The 14,772-nt window shown below is 35.5% G+C and overlaps 1 protein-coding gene across 1 annotated transcript; it reads right to left on the minus strand.

Moving 5' to 3' along the window:
• Window positions 1-173: 173 nt before the first annotated feature.
• Window positions 174-1,140, minus strand: LOC122068942 (WEB family protein At1g75720-like). The gene has a single exon (XM_042632851.1). The coding sequence runs from the start codon at window positions 1,077-1,079 to the stop codon at window positions 384-386; it is 696 nt and encodes a 231-aa protein (XP_042488785.1). The 5' UTR covers window positions 1,080-1,140; the 3' UTR covers window positions 174-383.
• Between the last annotated feature and the right edge of the window lie 13,632 nt (window positions 1,141-14,772).

Here is a 14,772-nt window from a genome sequence, read left to right on the forward strand (position 1 = left end):
GGAGTAAAAAGAGGGAAGTGGTTAATATATACCATGTGACTAATTTGATAAATTCTGAGGGAATTGGAGTTCATACTTGATTATCCTTTTCATATGATCTTAACATGTTGAAAGTTCATCTTGCCTTAACAGTTATATCTTCCCTGCTATCCCAAAAATTTTAAATTTTAAGGTTAAGAAGAAGAGGGCTAGACTTGATTAAGCATTTGAAAAAAGAAATAACAATAGATCAGGGATAGCTGATCACAGAAATAATGAACTAAAGACAATCTTGATTGATAACATTGGCACAAAATTCAACACAAACACTCAACTTTGTCAACTTTGAGTTATTGCAGTATAATAACAGTGGCCTTTTTTCCCCTCTCTCTCTCTCTCTCAGACTATAGAATGGAGGATGAATAGAGTGGGTTATGGAGGGTGGTGGAAGACCCTTTCTTCCTTGAGAACAGCAAGTCTCCCACAAGAGGAATTATAGGCTTCTTCTTCATCATTTTCTTATGGTTCTTTGTGATTCCATAGTAATAACCATGATCTTTCTCCCCAAGACTAAGTATTTTAGCTAGAGATAGAGAGCTCTCTGTCCTCACTATTGGGTCCTTTTTCCTCACCTCATCTTCCTCCTCAATGATTTCATCTTCTCTGTTCTCCCTAACAACTATAGCTTTTGTAGCAACCACCTTTGCAGCTGCCATTGCTTCTGCCTGGGCCATCTTAGACATGTTCTTGTGAAGCTCAGCATTTAGTGAAGCCAATACTGTTTCTGTCTCTGATTCCCTCTCTTTCAGTAGCTTCAAATCTTCCTTGGTCTCCTCCAGTTCAGCTTCTAGCTTCTTCAATGCATTTGCCAGTACATGTTCATCATCTCTAACTTGTTTGGGATTTAATAGGACTGGTTTTCGGTTCACTTCCTTTCTGGGGCTGGGGTAATTAACCTTTTGAGAGTAGATGTCACCGGCTAGAAACCTCTCACCGAATAATGCGACGGCTTCTTTGACTGACCGGAAAGGGCGAGAAGTGTCGACGGTGGAGTGATAGGCAGTGATTGTCTTCTCACAAGGAGGGGATAGGGGTTCCATGGAGTGTTTGGGGATGGAAGGCTGGGGATGTTTTTAAGAGTACTTAGAGAGTGAAGGTTGTCAATGTGAAAGGTGAAATAAGAAATGGGAATATTTGATATATGATGGGTTTTGGAGTTTCTTTGCTTGTACTTCAAAGCTTCAAGAGATGGATGGAGGGAGGAAGGGGGATTGGTTGAAGGTGCAAGTCAGTGAGATTTGGAGGTTAGAAGAAGAAGACAGCTCACCTAAAGGCCATGGGAGTTTAGCTTAAGCCTCATTGAACTCAGAGACATGGGAAAATAGCTCTAAGAAGCCATGTGGGAGCATTAACTGGACTGGGCCCATCCATATTCCTGGGCTTACTTTTGAAGCTTACAAACTGAAAAGCAGAGTTCAAAATTTCCTGATCGAATGAGAGTGGGGCAGGTTAATGGGTCATGGGTGATCCGACCTGCCCAAACCATATTAAAGTTTTGAAGCGGGCAGGATTGGCAAGCCCTAATGGAGTAATGCTTATGTGGGCAGATGCATGTTGGGGGAAAGGGGGTTATCAGGAGGGTAGTTTGGGGATTATACTAAAACCTCATATAGGGGTTTGTAAACCCTAGGATAGAGTGGTGAACGTACCAGTCTATGGAGGAAAACTCTCCAAAAAATATATACTCAATGGCTCCATCTAGTTTTAAACTTGCAAGTAAAGGATGGATATATGCTATGCTATTATACAAAGGAAAACGTCTCTCACTCCAAGCTAATTATTTGATGACTAGAAAAAATGGTGAGGCAACAGTAAAGGGACTACTTCAGTGGTTGATGAAAGCACGGGAAGAGAGATGGGTGGTGGACTAAATTTGGAGCGATGATGACGATTTAATCCAATTTTTTTATGGAACGAACAAGCAACCTTGGCATTGGATAACAATATCTCTCCATCTAGAAATGAAGTATTTTTTGACAAAACCAACTTTTTGTTTAAAAACTAATGATGGTCTAGTTTTTGGAATCAGAAATATTGCCAAAAAGGCAATGATTAGGAAACTTTTGATAGACAATGTCGATATATTGCATAATCCCTGCTACTCTGTGTAGTTTTCAATTTTTGTTTTAGAAAATTTAAAAATAATAATAATAATAATAAGGGAGGGAAGTAAAATCAATTTTGAAAGAAAAAATGAAGAATTTTGTAATCATGATTTTTGTAACATATTAAAAAGGATTGAGTTTCCTTTCACCCATGGTGAAGGAATTCCCTACCTTAATCAGGGGTATGAACGACTTTGTACAATAAAGGGACCAATATAATTGACCAATGATTTTCTTCACCCTTTTTACCAAAAAAAATAATTCACGATAGTTGAATCTTATCATATTTGATTATTATGTTTTCCAATATAATAATTTTCAAATTAAAGGGATTTTCTTGGAAAATAAAGTAAAATTTAGTAACAAGATTGAAAGCATTTTTTAATTAATTACATAATCATGTGAAGTAATTATACAGAAGTTTCCATTTATTATAGATTCAATAATACTTTTCTTTCCTTTGTTTCCCTTGTAATCGTGGGAGCCAAACCAATAGATTCAGCCTGGAATTTCTAGTTAGAAACTTTTAAGTGGCAAATAAAGATAAAACTACTTTTTCGACATTATTCATCATGGATTGCAAGTCTAATTTTGAAGGTTAAAATCAATTTTACTTGCTCTATTGATAGGTCGACTAGTGTAATAACTTCTAAATTGGTGACAGTAGATCAGGTTCTCGTATGGAATATAATCCGCACACATGTAATTCACACAAGGAAAGTTGGGTGGTGCATCCATGTGTGTAGATCAAATCGTATGAGAATGGTTCTTATACGAGAACCTGATCCGCACTTTAACTTGGTAGCCTCTTCTATTACTATAAATATTGATACATGGATTATCTTCGAGTTACATGGACTTTTTTGTGGAAACTTCATTTTACATCCTAAGTTTAATATTTTTCTTTTGAAAGGTTTTGGTAAATGGTTTATCAACCAAATGGAAGCTAGTGCATTCTGTTCAAACTAATAGTTTTTGTTCCTTTTGCTCTAAGCAATTTGAATCCGAGTGGCACATCTTTATTTCTTGTAATTTTGCCATGCACCCTCTCTTCTTCATCTCTTCCATAACTTCCTTTCTGATAAATCTTTGTCTAAATCTGCTAAACAAGTTATTTGTAGTGTAGTTGCTACCACTTTTTTACTTCCTTCAGCAAGCCCTAATCAAAAGGTTTTTCTTCACAAATCCCCTCAGCCTCATGTGATCTCCCATGTTTTGTTTTGGGTTTGGGATTCAACCACTTTTAAAACCTCCGTGGGCTGAGCTTCTTCCCTCCATTGCCTATAGCCCTCCTATCTTCTTCTTGGTTTTGTTCAACCTATTCCTTATACAGGTTCATCCAATATTGTTCTTTCATGGTTACTTTGAGCCTTCTTATAGAAAAAGTTGTTGGATTGCTTTTGTTGTCTTTAAGCATTCTATTTTTTGGGGTTGCATGAATTATGTATTATTTGATATGATCTTTACAAGAAGCATAAGTAGGAGGACTCCAACAATAGTTGAAGGAAGCTTTGGAACAGGGGTTCCACGAGCTCGGCATATGGATAAATATTGTCGTTTTTTTGTTCTTTGTTTCTTTGTTTCTTTGTTTCTTTGTTTTTTTGTTTTTTGTTTTTTTGTTTTTTTTTTAATTTTATTTATTATTTTTATTTTTATTAAAGAAAGGAAAATATAAAGAAACTAATCGACATAGAAAGTTGTGTACAAAGCACTGTTATCCTTGATCAAAATTTTCTTAGTCCTTACCTTGTGGGCAATATTTTTAACCAAAATGATTAACTTCTTGTTAATCTTTATAGGATTAAACAAAAAATTCTCTGTTTCCAGATAGAGAGGGATAGTGAACCACAACGTTTTCTGTAATTAGTTTATTGATGATCCTTCTGTGTTGTGTGCTTATTTATATTTCAAATTATCTAAAATATTTTTCTCATGTAAATATTATTACGAAATAGACACCTCTGATATAGTTAGCATAATACTTATCTTGTAAAGTTAAGGATTTAGAGTCTAGGAGTTCTCACACTTTGGAAGTACTTAGGTCTTTAGCTGTTTAATCATGTTTCCTCATCTTCCTTTTCAAAAAAAAAAAAAAAAGATAAGATTGAAACAATGGAAGGGGAAATAGGTAATGGGATTAATTTTTCATTCACTCATGCTGAAATGAGAATCTCTTGAATTGCTGATTTTACCATTTGATTGCACTCTTGGAATGTCATCATTAATTTCCACTTTCCACCCTTATTTACAAGGTTGAAAAATATCCTTCACCACTCCAATTCGGGGATTAGAGATCACAAGGGCATGGGTAAAGAGAAATTGGATCCTAAAAGTCATAATTTTCACTTTTTTTTTTTTTTTTTTTTTTTTTTTTAATTCTTAAAAAAAAAAAAAAAACAAAGAAGAATGACTATGCAGAGTAGCAGTATTTATACAGTATATTAACATTGTCTACCAAACATTTCATAGTCATTGCCTCTTTGGCAATATTTTTAATCCCAGAGACTAGACTATAGTTAGTTTTTAAGCAAAACGTTGGATGAGTGGAAAAGAACTATGTTTCCAAACGGAGAGGTATTGTAATCCAAGGCCAAGATTGTTTGTTAGTTCCATCAAAAACTAAATTAAACATCGCTCCAAATATGGTCCACCTCCTATCCCTTTTCTCGTGCCTTCATCAACCCATGAAGAAGTCCCCTCGCTATTGTCTCACCATTTTTTCCTGTCATCAGATAATTAGCCTGAAGTAAGATACATTTTCCTTTATAAATAATGGCATATGCTCATCTTGAAATATTATTAGGCTGATCTAATAACCATGTGATTACAAGAATCTTCTTGTGAGATAAGGGAATAGGAATAGATGTCCCAGGTTGAGGGTTATGGTTAATCACCTGAGATACAATAGATTTATCAACATACCCATTATTAATCCAGTATTCTACATGTTTAAGGGTAGAATATGGATTTGGTTTTCATTTGTAAAGATGACTTGGTTTCTATGTTTCCATATGAAATAGTAAGTATAAAAGAGAAAAAGACAAAACTCAGTTTATGTCTAAGTATATCAATAGAGTTAAAGAAATACATGATCAACTCATTAAAAGAGGAAAAAGGAAGAAGATCAAGTTTGAGACACAATGGGCTAGCAAGAAATACATGATCAACTCATTAAAAGAGGAAAAAGGAAGAAGATCAAGTTTGAGACACAATGGGCTAGCAACCCAAGCTCTTCTTCAAAACTCGCAATCAAGGAAAACATGTCATAATGTTTCTTGATGGTTGTGGCAAAATCCACATGTAGGGTCAATATCTACCCACTTATGCAGAGTATCTTTAGTGAGGATTCCTTCATTGGCAAATCTCCAAAGGAATATCTTAAATTTAGGGTGGAATTTGAGTTTCTAAAAATAGCAGCCACCACCTGAGCAAAGAGAAGAGCAAGAACACCTCTGTGAGCATTCGCGAGAGTTAGTGAATATGTCTTGAGATATTTGGCAACTATTTTAGTTGTAAGAGACCCCTCCATAGAAAGTTGGAGAATAGAATTAGTTAATAACAAAGGCAACAAAGAATTTAACAGACCAATATTCTACTGACTCCCATATAATGAAATCACTGACTTTGTCAAGTGGACAAGAAGAATTGTCTAAGAAGGAGGATCGATTATTAAAGATCCAAGGATCATTCCAAAAATGAGTGTCAACACCATTGCCAATTTTCAGATACACCATTGTGATAACTTTCACTTGAGGCATCAATGTGAAACAATGAGATCATCTAGAAATGATGAAACTAAAAACACTTGGAAAAGAAGCCCACAATGTCAATGTGTAAATTTATGTGTACACTGACCCTATATTCTCTCCCTTCATTAAACCCTCTATTGGACGATTCGATTATCCACTCCCTCCCATTGATCAAAACTTCACTCTTGACTTTGTAGCGATCCCTTTCCCAAAAGCCTTGTAGACCTACTGATCCAAAATTTTGGAAGGTCTTGAAATTCATATACAATCTATTGTTCTTATAATAAAACTTTGAACTAGTTGTAAATTTTCAATTATTTCTGCATGTTGCTGAAATCAACTTAGAAAAAGCAAAGCTCAACTTGCCAAGGACAGAAAATGCCATCGTAACTTAATACCTGATGGATAGAGATCATCCAAAAATCTCTGATCCAAGGTTTTGAAAGCCGGAATTGGAGATTGGATTGGTTAGTGCCAATTCCAATTTGAATCGATTGAAATCAGCCAGAATTGACTGAAAATAGGTGGGTATCGGGTGAATCAGTTACCTCCGATTCCAATCCAAATCGGTCGATTGAATTCTGTTTTTTGAACTATGCTCTAATGTGCTCCGTATGGCCAAGGAAGATAAGATTCAATATTTGTTTCGACATAAAGTGTTCAGAAGTAAATTAAAACGTGTAATATATTATTTTTGGAAGAAAGAACCTTCTTAGTCTGGTGTAGACAACATCAACATACATGGCCAATGAGAGGGTTCACGGGGCAGGGGCAACATGGTCTTTTTACATCCGTATACATCTGGCCATCTGGGTATATGTTACACTAGATTAGACTGACAGAGTTTTTTCTCCCATTACTTTTATAATTTATTTTGCACTCTTTAGGGTATAAAATAGTTGACTTCCTACAAAACTTTAAAGTCTCTCCTGCTCACAAGTAGGGGTGTCAATCGGTCGGTCCGGCTTGGTTTCGGTCTGAATTGAGTCGGTTTCAGTGTGGGAAAGTTGAAACCGAAACCGAACCAATAAGAAAATTCCGGTTTTAGTTTGGTTTCGGTTTTGGTGCGGTTTGGTTTCGATTTGTCTTCGGTTTCTTAAATCGATTTGTAACCAGGTTGGTTTTGGTTTTTGGTCCAGTTTGGATTCGACTTTCCATACAAATGTTTACAAAACTATGCAAATTTTGATTTTTTTTTAATGAATTTTGGAGTGTTTCGGTTTCTTACCGGTTTGGTTTCAGTTTCGGTCCGGGTTTTGAGCCAGTTTCGGTTTGGTTTCGGGTTCATCCAGTTTCCGGTGCGGTTCGATTTGGTTTTGGGGTTGCAATACTGCAAACCGAACCGACCCAATAAAGCTTCGGTTCGGTTCGGTTCGATCCGTGTTGTTATCGGTTCGGTCCAGCCGGTTTTACCGATTTAGTTTAAGAATTGACACCCCTACTCACAAGTTTCTATTTGAAAACTCAGGGTTTATTTATGTTGAAATTATTGAAATATTGAAAAAATTAGTTTTCTAATTTTTTGGCTGGGTGGGACCGTGGGGGTGTTTGGTAGGGAACAGTTTTGAAATTGGATTATCTCCTACTCAATCGGATGCTCCTTAAAATAATTTGGTACGGAATATGATTTGTTGACTAATTGGTAGATGAAAATTTCAAAGAAACATTTCTCACCGATGGTGCATGATTTGTTTTTATTATTATTATTATTTTTTTTTTTTTATGTCCAAGATCAATCTTATCCATTTTCAGTTGGGAGATTCAAGATATACAAAACGAGGGATAATGACTTTTTTTTTACCATGATTTAAATTATTAGCAAATATGGATAATCCATTCAAATAGAAGTACGTCTCATATGTATGTCATAGTCAAAAAGTATTTCAAGCCCAAAAAAAAGAATGGAAGCACCTCAAAGCAAGTTAAAAGTTATAACAAAATTAAATCAAGGTGAGAATGTATTTTCAAAATTTAAGCATATTGATACTCTTTCTGACATGTGTAAAAAAGAGGAAGAGTCTGGCATGTTTTGTTTTATTATCTTGTGAGTTCAGTAAACATATTTGAGCAACAAGACAATTGGGTGAGGACTGAGTTTCTTTATGAACCTCCTCAGTGGGTTGTTCCCTTATCTGTCTTTTTCATTCAGTGCCCACACTGCGTCATAAATTTTTTTTGTCTCAGATCTTTCTTCGCAACAGAATAAAGAAGTAACACAATTTCCTTCGGCATCTGTCTTTTAAGTAAAAAAACAGTGAAGAACACTATACATCCTATGTGAGTGATCCCAAAGAAGTAAGAGGCGTCGAACTCAAAACCACACTTCATGAAACAAAGGTCACTTGCAACTCGGCTACCCCTTGAGTTTCTTTATAATGTTTTGTTACTTCATTGTTTAATGATGTAATTGCATCTCTATCAAAAGTTCAGATTAAAGACATCATCTCTACCAATTAGGGTTCACAATAGTTATCATTTGGACTGATTGTGAATGACTGATAGATCTTCTTCAGCAAGGGAAGGACCAACGGCTATGAGTGTTGTTCACTTTTTAGTTAGATATTAGTGAAGTTCTTAAACAGTATGTCTTAGTTTTGTTTGTTAAGAAAAGTAATTTTCATTTCAGTAGCACATGTCAGCTGTAAGAGCTAGAACTGATAGCATCAGGAAACATGTTGACGATGATGTTTTGTCTCTCTTTCTATTATAGTATAATATTATCTTTAGAACAAAATTTTCTTTCACCACTGGCTGAACGATGGGACACCCTCTCTCCCTCTCTCCCTCCTATTGTCTAAGGTCGTAATGGGCTATGGTGAATGAGAATCTTTTCACAAAGGTTCATGGCCTTGGGAAACTCGGTCCTTGTCTTAAAGAAAAAAAAATTCCCAGGAGCTCTAGCCACAATCACCTTAAAGTCTAATTTCCACCCAAGAATAATAATTTCATGTAACTCCCTAGATTGCGAACCTATCTCTCTAAACAAGTAGACCAACTGAGTCAACCAAATTAGCACTCTCCTTCGCTTCTCAACCCCGAAAAGAAAATAAAAATTGCGACACATGAAAGGATGATATCGTAATTCTAACAATTCTATAAATCAACATGGTTTATGATAATTATATCTCAAATACAACCATATTCCATCAAATATACAATCTATCAGGTCCAAAGTAAGATTGGGCAAGCTTAATCTTTTTTTTTTTTTATAGGAAAAACTTCATTAAATAGGAGCTACATACAATTTATCAGGTCCAAGATAATAGAACCTAAGTTAACCTAGTTCCCAACAGACCTTAAACATAACATGGCAGGATCAGTCTCCACACTCTTATATACAAACTGTACAGACTAAAATAGACATGGATATCCCAAAAAGTAGCAAAACTAGTGAAGGGCCAGCAACCATATATCGGCTTCGGAATAAGGTGAATTAATGCCTTTGAAGAGAATCATACTTCAGAGATATTCCAACCTATCAAATGCATCAACCGTACCCACTGCAGAATTCCTCCGGCTTCAATCTCTACACCATCGGATGAGAGAGTACCACCCTTGATGATAACCTAAAACTAACTTTGATATAAAACACCATAGAACCAAGTTGAACCTGATCCCAAAATATTAGTAAACTCTATACAAACTAAGACTGGATATGACAAAAATGGTAAGGGAGAAAGCCCCCTCAGCCGACCCTCAGGGTGATCTATAACAGAGAAGAAACTATCATTAGAAGCAAAACCCTCATGAAGATTCAAATCAGAAAGCCATCTATTGACTTTGTGTATCACCGCCATCGGGTTGGGAGATTTTGCATGTCTTAGAACAGCATTACGGTGGTCCCAGATGTAATAAGCAACAATCGAAAAAATACTAAAGAAACACAAACGTTCAGACTTACATAAGTTTGCATGGTGGTAAAAGAACATAACAAAATCAGCCATAGAATTTACCTGCAAAGACTGGGATCTGAGACCAATAGGGCTACCAGCCCAGATACGTGCAGAAAATTCACAATAAAACAGTAAATGAAGAATAGATTTTGTATATTTACCACAAAACAAGCAATGAGGATCAATAGCCATCCGTTCACATAAATGATGCCTGACGGGAATTCCATTGTGCAAAAGGTGCCAAAAAAAGAATTTAAATTTAGGATGGATCTTGAGCTTCCATAAGAAAATCCACCAACCGAAAGGGAGGGGTGAAACAGGGGTAGGATCAAGTTGGGCCGGGTTTTTAAAAACCCTGCTCAATCCTGAGTCCTTTTAGCTCAACCCAAGTTTAACCTAACCTTAAGATGCGATCGAAATATCTCAGCCCAAGCCCAACCCTGTCATGCTCAACCCATCCAACCCTGCCTTGATTGATCTTGATTAGGCCGGGTTGGGCCGAACTGGTTCTGATCGACCTTATTTTTGCTTTATGGGTCTTTATATGCATTAAAAAGAAAAAAAAAAAATCCTCAACATCAATTTTAATATGGAGTCCATAGTAATATAAAATCAGGATAATTCACCCAAACTTCATCCCAGGCTCAGACTAGGCCCATCCTACTCGGCTTCAGAGGGCCACCCTTATAGACTTTTTTTTTTTTAACAAGGAACCTTTCGAACCCTGACTTTACGGTTTAGTCCAAGGATAAACCCCAGTTTCACATAGCCACATCTAATATAGGAAAAAGTTCTTAGTTTCTGTAGTTTCTGTCACAAGCAAGACAATGATCTCTCGAACTATTGTCTTAAAGTCCAAAAGGTCGAAAAGATTTCTACTAAGCGGTGGGTGCAAAAGACATTCACATCCAAGATCAATGTAACAAATTAGTCGCATGGAGACTTAAGCTGGAGACGTCTGTTAACACATTACGACTTTGCACCATCGGAGCTGCACCCAATTTTGACAATAAGTTCCTTCAATGTCTAGCGATTCAACTTCCGATTAACCAAACCACCACTTTATCATATTATTTCTATATGCTTGATTCAGAAAAGCTAAATAAAAATACTGAACTAGTCTCATTCATGATTTACATTTCTAGATGAGGAAAGAAACAGAGAGAAACCCAATTAACAATGAATCAGAAGAATAATCTCAATTTTCCAAAAATACACATTCACATATATCTAAACATAGATCAATCTCTCAAAAATAGGAGGATATGACAGAGTGGAAAGAAGGATCAAAGCAGAGAAGCTTTTACCCAATGAGTTCTCGCCTTCAAGTTGTCACCAAACTCACAAGGATTTGTCTTCATCGATAGTCTCAATCATGTCACAGCTCTTCCTCCTCTGCACCTTCTTCACCAGATCACTCTTAGAACCAATTTCAATCTTGGACCCAACCCTGTTCATTAATTTGGATTCTGAATTAGCCCTGATCAGATCTTGGAGGTCATCGGAATCGCTGGAAGAAGTTCTGAAGGATGGTACAGAGGAGTAGTAGGCAGGAGGCAAGCCCGAGACGTTGCCCTGACCTGCCAAATTGGCGCAGCCGTACATGCATTGGACATAAAGGTTCCTGATCTTGCCAAGGAACCTTAGGGGTAGCCTGATCCAGAGACTTAGCTTGCTTCGATTGCTTGGTTTGTTGTCCCTTGGAGTGATTTGAATGCTTGGTTTATTGCCCATATCTTACTTACAGGGAATTGGAAAACAGAGGACTCTGTTTTGTGAAGAATTTAAGAAATGGAGAGATGGTTATTGAGATAAGAATAAGCTTAGATTAAGACGGTTCTTAGGTGATCTGTTTCTTGTGAGAGACAGAAAGTGTGAGTGTGAAAGCAAGAGGGAGAAGGGTGAGAGATTACCCGGGGTTGCTTTGCTGGACGGATTGTCTGTGGGCGTTCCACCACTTTTGTAGTTTTAGAGAGGTTTTAGAGAGAGATTAATGGTTTAAGTTCTCCAAATCGTCAAGTGCAGTTTCTTTGTTGAATAGATAGATTTATGAGGAATTTACTATCACCCCTACATTTGGTCTATATTTACTAAAACTCCCCTACCTTTTATTTTTTTATTGATATCCCCCTGCTTTTTTATTTCTACATCTTTTTCTCCCCCGTTCTTTTTAAATACCTAGATTACCCTTCCTTTTCACTTGTAACCTATTACATTTTTTTCAAATTGATAGGTTTAAAACATGGTTTGAACCAAACCACTCATAAGTTTTGTCCCATCCAATCATCAAGGATATTGATATAGCTGATAAATCCTTAAAGATATTATTTATTTATTTATTTATTTATTATTATTATTATTATTATTATTATTATTATTATTATTATTATTATTATTATTATTATTATTATTATTATTATTATTATTTTAATTTTGTTTCATCCAATCATCAAGGATGTTGTTTATTTATTTATTTTTTTTTTATCTCATTCGTCATCACAAATTTAGCAATCTATTTTTTTATCGATATTAGATTGGCATCGGTCTTAGACAATCTAAGGATTAAAAAAAATTAAAAAACGTGGTACCCGATTGGAACATATGATACCGATATAGATATAGATCGGATATAAAATTATTCTTTTTTGAATTTACAATTAAGGGTGCCAATTTCAAATTGAAACCGAGCCGAATTAACCATACCAAAATTGAAATCGAACCGAATTTATTCTGTTCAAATTCAGTTTGAAAATGTGAGTTTGCTATTCGGTTTGGCTCGGTTTCGGTTTCGGTTTCGGTTTAGGTTGTAGAACCGTTAGTTCGAACCGAAACTGAACCGAATTGCTCTTATCATTCAAGAGTGTTTTTTGCAAGCTCTTTTTTTTTTTATGTGGCAAGTGTTTTTTGCAATTTATCATCACATATTTACAAGCTAAGATAATTTTGGAATTAGCAATAGCCAAAAGGCCCATAACTTGAGCTCAATATGGCCTTTGGTCCATCACATTCATGGTTCAAAAGGTGGAATCGTTTTCATAACCAAATTAAAACTGTATATCAGAACCGAATTGGAACCAAAATCGAACCGAGCCGAAATGAATCGGTTTGAGTATCTAAATACGTAACCGAGTAGGTTCTCGATTCGATTATGGTCCACTTTATCATCATTTGGAATCGAATCGAAACAGAACCGAATAATCAGACCAAACCGATTGACACCCTTATTTACAATAATCCTTGATAATTGGATGAGACAAATCTTGTTAGTGGTTTGGTTCAAACTATGTTTTGAACCAATTTGAAAAAAGTGTAATAGGTTACAAGTGAAAATAAAGGATAATCTAGGCATTTAAAAAGACAGGGGAGAAAGAGATGTAAAAATAAAAAAGCAGGGGAATATCAGTAAAAAAGTAAAAGGTAGGGGAGTTTTAGTAAATATAGGCCAAGTGTAGGGGAGTGATAGTAAATTTCTCTAGATTTATTTTAGGAAAAATAGTTTGTGTGGAGGAAGTGTGGCCCTTGCATTAGAGGCATGGGGCCGGATGAAATGACTGGCCCACCCCGTTAAATTAAATGACTTTTGCTAATGCTTTCCATGTGCTCTCATTGGCACTCGCACCTGCATAAGTTGCATTCCCTCGCAAAAAATACTTTTCCTTTATTTTAATGTTTTTTTTCTATTCTAAATATATTGAGCCATATCAATGATATATTTTTCAAGACAATCATTGGGATGTAACAATAGATATATAAATTAACATAATAATTTTTTTTTAACTACTATTATGATATTTGTAAGTGTATCCACTTGTTATTTACCAATATATATATGGAAATCTACTTGTTCAGAAACATTTATAAACAATAAACTACTATATTCTTAAAAATGGAAGAAAGTTCTCTGACCACTCATTGGTACATTTTTTCGTACCATGAAAAATCTTTGCCTTTTTCTATATAATATTTTAAGGAGAAAAAACACTGCCCCTTGCATTCCCCACACTCAACAAACGGAGAAGTAGAGGTGGGCTGGGAAAAAATGCCCCTGCCCCAGCCTCTGCCTCTATTTCCCCATGTGCCTAGGTATATGGAAAGCAAGCGGGTAACATTCTTTCTCCCAAAATTTTCTCACTTTACCATTTAGAGGGGCATACTTGATGTATTTTAAAGTATGTCCCATAATGGTCGATTATCCAAATATCGTTTTGAAAATAACTATATATATGGACTTCATTACTCCTATCTTATGCCCTTTGAAAGCATTTACTGCAGAAATTATTTTAACATTTAGCAAAGGTTATAAGGAGGGAGCCCAAACCCTGAGTTAGGATTCCTTACTATGTTTGGTAGCCAAGAAAAGAAAAGAAAAGTACAAACGACATAATAAAATAAAAATTATAATTACCCAAATGATTTTTTTTGTGTCCATCTCTTTCTTCAAATTCAAATTTTTTTTTTTTTTTATGACTAAAAAACTATTTACATCTACCAAAAAAAATTCTCAAATGACCAAAAACCCCTCAAAATGGAATATGAAACAAATATCATAATAAACTCTCTATAACTCTCTCTCTCTCTCTCTCTCTCTCTCTCTCTCTCTCTCTAAACGTGGAGGAGAAAGGGGTAGAGTGGAGTATTAAAAAGGCATATAATTATAATTATTACGTATTAAAAAGGCATATAATTATAAACCCTAAACCCACTCATCCTCTCATCCCTAAAAATGAAAGATAAATCAAATAATAATAAAAAACTCTATAATTCTTACTCTCCCCCTCTCTAAACGTGGAGGAGAAAGGGGAAGAGTGGAGTATTAAAAAGGCATATATTTATAATTATTATTAAGTATTAAAAAAACATATAATTATAAACCATAAACCCACTCATCCTCTCGCCCCTCAAAATGGAAGATGAAACAAATAATAATAATAAACTCTATAATTCTCACTCTCTCTCTCTCTCTCTCTCTCTCTCTCTCTCTCTCTA

The sequence above is a fragment of the Macadamia integrifolia genome, unplaced genomic scaffold, assembly GCF_013358625.1.
Source record: "Macadamia integrifolia cultivar HAES 741 unplaced genomic scaffold, SCU_Mint_v3 scaffold484, whole genome shotgun sequence".
NCBI lineage: Eukaryota > Viridiplantae > Streptophyta > Magnoliopsida > Proteales > Proteaceae > Macadamia > Macadamia integrifolia.